Source organism: Argentina silus (genome assembly GCF_951799395.1).
Source record: "Argentina silus genome assembly, chromosome: 1".
NCBI lineage: Eukaryota > Metazoa > Chordata > Actinopteri > Argentiniformes > Argentinidae > Argentina > Argentina silus.
Genome location: NC_139655.1, coordinates 15,622,681 through 15,631,559, shown reverse-complemented (window position 1 = coordinate 15,631,559; position 8,879 = coordinate 15,622,681). Strand labels below are relative to the sequence as shown.

Genomic DNA, 8,879 nt, shown 5'->3' with positions numbered 1-8,879 from the left:
TTCCCCCCACTATTTTTGAAATGCATAATCCATAATTTAGACAGATTCCGAATGCAAAAGAAAGGAGAGAAATGGACAAATCAGCAAGAAATGTACTTTTAATTCTGTACATACAGTATTCCACAAAGCCTGGAGAGTATTGGTTGATGCCAATATATCCCTATAAGGAAAGTGCCATTAAAAGTTACTTCTTGCTGGAACAGCAGTTGGAAATCCAACTCACAGTAGCAACAGATCAGATCTGTGTTATGGCACAGGATACAGTTTCTTTTAAAATTTTTATTAGAAAGTTCACAAGACAACTTACTAATGTTCTTATTCCAACCAACACCATTTCCATAAATTTAGTGTACAGTTTCACTTGTCTTTTTTTTTTCTTTTTTCCTTTTTAATATAGTGTTAAAGTACCGTGCTATGACAGTTCTGATACATCTTTGATGATGAGTAGAGCACAAGGCAATTATTTCCAAGAGGTTGTTGCCCAGCAGAGCTCAGGCTTAATGCATTCACTGAGAGAATACTCAGTTTACCACAGTTGTCAAAAAGGGCTGCAATTTCATCTGTCAAAGACAAATTAGCAGTTAACCAATTAGTGTTTAAAAGCCATCTAAAGAAGCAGTAAGTGTTGTTTTTTTTGTTTTTTGTTTTTTACAGCAATCTGAAGTATAGAGTCTAATGATTTACAGTCAACAAACAAATGAGGCCAACAATCAATCATCCTTTACAACGGTTTGAAGTCAATCTGAAAATCTCCCTAACTGTGACATCACAATTGGTCCTATGAAAAACAAACTTGCCAACATGGTTGAGGGGACACTGCCAACAAAACAAATGTGGCAGCGTGAAATAAAATTGTAGGAGCTAGCACAGCAGACAAGTGCCTGAGCTGTCGCAGAGATGGAATGTCCATGGAGACCCCAGAATGTAGTGAAGGATCATAGGAGGAAAATCTATCTAGAAACCTCAAAGATGCTGATCTGCCATTACACTCAAACAGTATTCCAACACCACACCAATGACTTGCAAGACCACATTCAAGTACAACAGCAAAAGCATTTGACGGAAGATATTGCAACTTCAAAAAATGGTTGGCTTGGGGGGGGGGGTTGCAGAACATTTATGGTACAGAGAAGTTTGCCAGAGGAAAACTTGACTTCTTTAATGATGGTAATGTTTTAAGAGACAAAGCAAGAAACAGATGGCAGAATGAATAGAACATTTTGGCTGGAATATCAAGTTTTGGGGCGGTCGCGAAAATAGAGTAGTTCTATATGCTAAAAGATATGCATGCAACTTTCAAGACCTGACATGCTGACAAAAAGGAAGACAATGTGAGCCTGGCACCTCTTCAAAATGCTCAAAAGACATTGCCCTGTCTAATACTATCTGCATCACTTACACTCATGGTGTGCTTCCCCCTTTAGTCATTTGCCAATTGCTAAGTATTTGTTTATACAAGGTGAGTCCAAATTTGTTATACAGTATTTTTTTTATTACTTTTTTAAATGTATTTTTTTGTTGTTGCACATTTCTCTTGGTAAATATACATTTGAACCATTTCAGATGAACATGCTCCCTTACTTTAGTGTCAAAGATATAGTTCAATACACAATGTGAGGGGGGGGGGGGGGAGACAGGGGAGCAAAAACATGATTAACAAGAAAAATAAAACAAACCAAAAAGTCGTAGTTACACAAAAATGGGACTGGGGTGAGTAACAATGTATATGCTAACTAATCCCAGAAGTACTGTCAACACAATGGGGGCGAGTAAAGAATGAGCTGTTAGGTAGGTGGATGGATGGGTAGAGGCTGCTTTAATATCCAGACTTCCTCAGGTACTCAGCCATGTGAAATGCTTTCTTGTTGAGCTGTCCTCCATGGACCCCCTCCTTTCCCATGACTATAACTAATGCTGGAGCACACAAGGAAACAAAAGGAGAAATGAACAAAAATGAAAAGAAAGAGTCTTTTTACCCTCAATAAGAAGGGGGAACAAAGGTGACATAGGATCTTACCACCACCATTACTCTTCATTGCTATTAAAGTTTCCAAGACATTTGACTGCTTGCAGGAGAAATCTTAACAGCAATATTTCTTTTCTCTTCTTTTTGTCCCTCAATTTTAAACTAAGCAAGCTTGACGACACTAGAAGCCTGAATCCCTCAAGTATTTTGCCATTGAGTATGCCTTCTTATTCAATCCGCCTCCGTGGACCCCTTCTTTGCCCATAACAAGAACCAAGACTGAAAGAGAAGAAATAGAAAAGGGAAAGTTTAGAGTGGTAAGAGGTTATGGGAAAGGCATTCTAGTGAGGAAAATAACTAATAAGGTTAGTGTAAGTGTAGAAGTGTGTGTTGTATTTTGTAGACAATAGTGCTGTCCAGGCATTGTTCATAACAATGAATAATCCAACCAGGCAGGGAACTCAAACCAGCACAGTGGTGTTGCTATAAAAGTTGCAATGGCATTGATGCACTCGTTGCAAAGAATGTAACAAACGTAAACATTTGATCGTTGCTATGCAAAGACCTAGGTTACATCTTCAGTGTTAATGGTACCGACCCACTAAATTGCGGGAAGAACTGTTGATGTGAACGAGGCAGAACCCCACTAATCTTGAACCCACTAAATGTCTAGGCAACTCTGTAAGAAAGGGACTGTAGATACGCAGAAGAGTGCCTCTAAAAGGTATAGCAATAACCTTTCAAGATTGTATTAAATATTTGGCTATGGGACAAGCTTGTATTCCCATTGATTCATTACCTTTCAGGGGTCATCACTACCACTCAACAGGGCTGGGGATGCCTGATTTACTACATGCATATACAAAACCTTCCATCTAAGGTGTTCAATAAGCCTTACATTAGGAAATGGGAGGGGGGGGGGAATCATGTGTGTGGCATATTGCTATATTTGCATCTTAGTGAGGGTTAGTTGTTATGTTAGAGGCTACAGCGTCACAGGGAGATTGGAACATCACCTTCAATATCTCTTCAAAACACTTGGTTGGTGTTTTACCTAAAAGACTTTTGCGCCAGTGACAAATGGTAGTGTCACAGCACAGGCAAACTAAATAACAGCTAATTGGCATCTGATCGCACAAAACTACATTGCGCTGCTTATTAGAATCTAGGGCACCAAACCAAAACATGAAGAGATATTGCACGGCAACTGCCCAGAGACAGTCTACCCAAAGCGTGCGTCTTATAAATTAGTTAAACTGAACACCACGTGGAGCAACATTACGGAGAGGCTTTGGGAAAGGCAAAAGGAAAGATAAAAGACCCTTGTTTTGACAGTTCAGAATGAGAATCAAAGGCAGGCATACTTTTATCTAAAGCCTTATAATAGGAATAAGAAAGTAAATGTAACCATAGCATCCATCAAAGTATTACAGCTTTACAAATTATGGATTTGAGGGCATATCATACATGAGCTTTGCCTCAGGGTCTTAGTGAAAGGTGATGAGTGTTATGGTCTACCTAAAAACATAGATAGATCACAACACATCACACTTATCCATGAGATGCTTTGATAGACAAATCTTGTGCATGATACAGCCCCAAATGTATCCAATAATGTTGACTCCCATCCACCATTGGCCTAAATGTGGTCACCCCTTTTACCTTTTCCAGCTTTTCCTACAGTAACATTGTATGTTGGCTCTCCTCCTTGACTCTTTGTCCTAATGTCCATTGTCCAGTCCCCTTCGCTGTGGAGGCTGTCTCTAATGACAGAGCACTTCTTCTGGCCCAAGGTCAGCCCATTGGTGAAGAAGCTCTGCCTGTCCTTTCCGATCATGACATCAATTTCTTGAGACTGTAAAACATTGTGGAGGAAGGAGATATGATTCACACATATTCAAAGATGAGCTGAGCATGTCCTAAAAGTTACATAGCTAACACATTTTGAACTCAACTGCACAAGTTATCAGTAAGAATGCAAATGTTGAATGGCAGAAACATTCCTGGATGTTTTCAGGCGGTCATGTTGGTTGGTCAAGAGGGGAGGTTTACTGAGGAGTATTAAATGAATAGCCTGTGCACTTTTCTGCACGCATGCTTAATTACCTGTTCGGTTGTTTATTTAGGCATGAAAATGCTAAAGGCCGCCAGTCTGATATCAGAGTTCCATTACAGTCTATCTGTAACTATAGGGACTTGAAACTTATACTAGCCATTATGGCTGGCATGGAATGGGGCGCAGCCATCTTGGGAAGCAACATGCCAAGCTGGGTCCTGACTTGAGCCCTGCTTAAGTTACAGCACAATTGGTGTAGTGCTATGACATTTATCCCGTTATAATGCTATACGCTAGAATCTCAATGCCAAAATCTTCGCCCTGTACTGACCATTGCATAAGTCAGTGACACACGGGCTAGCTCGCTAGCAGCAGGCTAATACCAGAGCCATTGATAGACAATGTCTAATCCTATGGTTCTTGCTAATACTGCAGTACAGCTTAGCTAGCTATCTAGCTAGTTAGTTAGCTTCTAACGAATGAAAGGGAAATGACACTTGCTGACATAGCTAGCAAGCTAGCTAAATCATGAGACTTATGCAGGTGGTTCAGCTTTCAAAGCAGGGCACATCTGAACAGACAGCAAAACGTTGCGCGAGTTAATTTAGCACATATTCCATAGGTTTGTTTGTCAATGTAGTAAATTTCGCCAATAAGTCGTATGCACCGCTGTTGTGTTGCACGCTAGCCGGGATGCTAGTTCCCTCACCGGGATGGTCAACGCTAACGCGTTTAGCTAAGAGATAGGTACGGCGAGGCAATGGAATTATCCCAGCTAGCTACATATTAATTTAGAGGAGCCGATTCTGACAGATATCCACACAGTGGCTTTTACATTCAACACTTGTTTGATTATATTTCTTACCGTTATATTGTTAAAAGTACCCCCGGCATGTGCTGCCCAAACGTATTTGGCGTCCGTATACCCAACAATGGCGGAATCCTGACAGCTGCCATCGGCCATCAGGTTATCCACGTAGCTTTGCCAAGACATATTTTAGAATGTGTTTAAATGTGTATCTCTCTATACTCTCAGAAATGTCGTTTCTTGGAAAAAACAGAACGCGCCGATTTTGCACTGCTGACACGCTAATTTAGTGCCTCCAATTGCACCCACACTTCGACGTTCTCACACGTCTTGATTCGGGCAGTAAAGAAAGCCGATGCAATCAGGCAGCGCCTGGGTGTAGTCCGTGTCAGATCACTCCGCACAATGGGCTCTCATGCGCTTTATGGCAAATGAGGGCGGAGGAATCAAAAAGGGACGTGCAGTGTACCCTACAGTTGTTTGGCTGGGGACTGTGCAGTGGTAAAGTGGTCAATCTCGTAGACCTACAGATTTGTGCGTTTGCCATTTAGTAGAGATTTGGTCAACATACTTTTCTCAAAAAATTAGATTGCCTGATTCGTATGGGTCTACTGAGTTTTCCTAGTAAATTGCAATTTTATTAAGCGAAAGTGGCTGAGACTGTTCAATGCCCAAATGAAGACAGCCCTTGTGCCAAATACTCCTTTTATCTTGCTCTCCCTTTTTCTCTGCAGTTGAACCTCTGCCATTCAACAAAACACGGCACAATCCCATTTCAAAAGCAAGATGCCATTGGGTTGCCATACAATAAATAATGTGATGTTTAAGCCCTTGTATTCATTAATAGAGAAATCTCCAAATTATTAACTTTTTCCCTATGATTTAGGCTACTTTATTTCCTGCCCTTAAACTTGTGCTCAAGTATACTTACAAAAGTATACTAGAATGTCATATGCTTTAAATTGTACTTAGAAATTCAACTTGGTTGTCATGTTGCCTGCTATCCCTCAATTCTGTGTATTTAGTTTTTAATTTTGAGGAAGCACTGCCTCCCTTGCCTTCTCGCAACACACATCTATTTAGTTGCCAATCGTAACATAAACTATAACATAATTAAGGCCGAGAAAGTCTGCGCCATTCAGAACCCATGTAACCGCCAGAAGCCTATGGGCATCAATGTTTGGCAGTTGACCTACTGCAAGAGTTACTGAGATGCATGTTAACATGCCTTGTTTCCCTCAACCTCAATGGGAATTAATGGAGAAATAAAGCTTCAATGTTAACAAAACATCAATACCCCTTCTATTAAACGTCATACTATATAAGAGTAGCTTTGAATATCATTAAAAATACATTCTAAGTGGTTTGAAAGTACATCTGAAATAATCTATTATAAGTATACCATGCCAAGTATTAAATAAGTAAGTTGGGTCATTTGAACACAAATTTAACATAAATTACTCTTTAAATAGAAATATATTAAAGTACAACTTTAGTGGTTCCAAAATATTACACTTAAGTTCACATTAAATATGCATAATTTAGTATACTAAAAATATTTTTTAAAGAAATATACTTAAGTATAACTTTCCCCCCACTTGGGTTAGGGTTATATATATCAATGAACTACTGCATTTTGACTGTCAAATTGTTCAAATTATGATCTCATCTGTTAATTTTAGCAGATCAACACAGTTAGCATATACAGTGCCTTCAGAAAGTATTCAGACCCCTTCACCTTTTCCACATTTTGTTGTGTTACAGACTCAATTTAAAATGGATACAATTAAAATAAATTGCGACCAATCCACACACAATACCCCAGAATGACAAAGCGAAAACACATTTTTTGAAATTTCTGTAAATGTATTAAAATTGAAATACAGAGATACCTCATATACATAAGTATTCAGACTCTTTGCTATGACACTCTTAAAATTAGCTAAAATGCAAAAATATCATCAACAAATCACTCAATAAGTTGAATTGAGTCCATCTTAATGCAAGGATAATAGTTAATGTAATTTTGGAATATTTTTTTAGTGTCTCTGATTTGCATAGGAATCAATTACACACTGTGTAGATTAGGATGTCACTACCAACTCAGCAAATTTCATAATTTTCTCTTGATCCTGACAAACTTCCCAGTCCCTGCCAGTGACAAATATACCCATAACTTGATGCAGCTACCACTATTCTTCACATGAGAGATGATGTGGAAACTGCATTGCATGTGCTAGATTTGCACCAAATTTAATGCTTTGTAGTAAAACCAAATAAACACATTTCCAGCCACTTTCTTTGCTGTATCACTTGAATTCATTGTTGCAAACACAATATGGATATGAGAGAGATTATTTTCCATGAAGGTATTCTTTTTGGCCACATGGTTAATGACCAATTTTGTAGAGTGACTAAGATGATGTTGTCCTATCAACTGTGCTTTTTCCTCTCCACCATTCAGCTTTGTAGATTTTTGTAAGTCTCCCCAGGCCTCAGGATCGCATTCCTGAGCAGTTTTGTTCCTTTCACCTAAAATGTGTTTATTTTTTATAAACCTTGAAAGTCTTTCTCATATGATTCTATGGCTGACTGTCCTATAGAACTATTACATTAGGCTACTAGGACATGGTGGGGATAGATGGGGAAAGCAAACAGATGGTGTGGTTGTAACTATTCTGATTATTATCAGCACAAACCTGTTTAGTTTCTCAAAAAGATACACAAGTACTTTTTGGAAATACAAAGTGATTGAAATTATACTGCATTGGCCACTAGGGGCAGAATATCCTTAGGTTTGTGAGCTGCATTGCATTGCCATATTACTAGTACCTTCTGGTGTGCTTCAATGGCTTCCTTGAAAATATTGTGTGTGGGTGAAAGTTAAATGCAAATGCCTTTGGAAACCTGTTTGTCTCTAGTGTATGTAAAATGTATGTATGATGTATGTCCACTGCATTTGCCATAACTGTTGTTACATAGTATGTCACTACACATTAGTTTTGAGATCTCAGTTAATGCTTATATAAGATCATCTAGTGACAAAGCACCCTTCTCACTTACTTAGTAATGTCACTACCTGATGCAATTGCAACCCCCAAAATATGTCATGATGTTATGCAATATTTGTATGGTGTTTTTACAAACAGACGTTGAGTCTTGTTTAAGTAGTGTCAGTTAATAGAGAGCCAATAAATACTTTGAACAGAACTATGTTGTCATGAGGCCAAACAAGACAAAAACATGCAAATGCACAAATAGGTTCAAAAGAATAAAAGACGAGACCATTCATTTTTCCTATTGATTCAAAATGATTGTTGAAGGCCACACACACTTGACACTGCCTTATAAGTTTCAGGGACAAATTGGAATGTGTTAACAGATCATTAGCGATATCTGTACAATTGAGATACTGCTTTAATATTATTTATAATCACATTTGATTAATTCATCCTCTTTCAGTCCACTGTTTGCATTCAGACCTGACAATTCAACCTGACAATCTTCTATTCCTGCTCATAAGAAGCTCAATGATGCTAAGGCACGTTCACAACGTGTTTGTAAAAGCCGTTCATTTCTATAGTTAATCAGACTGGTTACATTACGGTGCCTTGCATACATGGTCTTATTGGTCTATCATACATATGTCTCTGTTCTCACCTGGAAAACTGACTTCGATTGTAAAGACACTGAAATGTAAACAAATCCATATCCAAATAAGGTGAATAAGGAAATAATTTCTAAGTAGCTAAATTTACATTCCAACCCAGCCTACAGTAATCAGATAATCTAAAGTACTCAAACAAAGAAATATGAGCATGTGCTTTAAATAAACAAGGGCTGTTGCTTATGAACATGTCTGTGTGCAGGATATGTTGCTCTAACTGGGGTACTGAAAACAATTTCACTCGGGATTCACACCCCTCTAGACAAGCTCTATTGAATTGACTGAATATATTTTCAATTTGCATACATTGGGGTGCAGAATGTGAACTAGCACAAAGACCCCCAGGGTTCCAACGAGGAGTCTCACTTGGGATTATCGCCTG

General features: G+C 38.6%; 1 protein-coding gene across 2 annotated transcripts; it reads right to left on the bottom strand.

Moving 5' to 3' along the window:
- Positions 1–268: 268 nt before the first annotated feature.
- On the bottom strand, positions 269–5,162 carry LOC310806883 (profilin-2-like). 2 transcript variants are annotated; one of them, XM_083673160.1, is made up of 3 exons: positions 4,888–5,162; positions 3,629–3,821; positions 269–1,914 (listed from the first exon to the last, which is right to left on the bottom strand). In XM_083673160.1, exons 1-3 carry the CDS (start codon positions 5,014–5,016, stop codon positions 1,817–1,819), a joined length of 420 nt encoding a protein of 139 aa, XP_083529286.1. In that variant the 5' UTR covers positions 5,017–5,162; the 3' UTR covers positions 269–1,816. The 2 variants fall into 2 exon arrangements, with proteins under 2 accessions (XP_083529286.1, XP_083529287.1); XM_083673161.1 differs by lacking the exon at positions 269–1,914 and adding an exon at positions 1,921–2,245.
- Between the last annotated feature and the right edge of the window lie 3,717 nt (positions 5,163–8,879).

What these genes read in the sequence shown, in the direction of transcription:
- LOC310806883 (XM_083673160.1), bottom strand. Translation starts at nt 5,016, where the DNA reads ATGTCTTGGCAAAGCTACGTGGATAACCTGATGGCCGATGGCAGCTGT. An exon ending in GTACTTTTAACAATATAACG is followed by an intron (nt 3,822 to 4,887) that starts GTAAGAAATATA and finishes AATGTTTTACAG; the next exon opens with TCTCAAGAAATTGATGTCAT. An exon ending in TGTAGGAAAAGCTGGAAAAG is followed by an intron (nt 1,915 to 3,628) that starts GTAAAAGGGGTG and finishes TGTGTGCTCCAG; the next exon opens with CATTAGTTATAGTCATGGGA.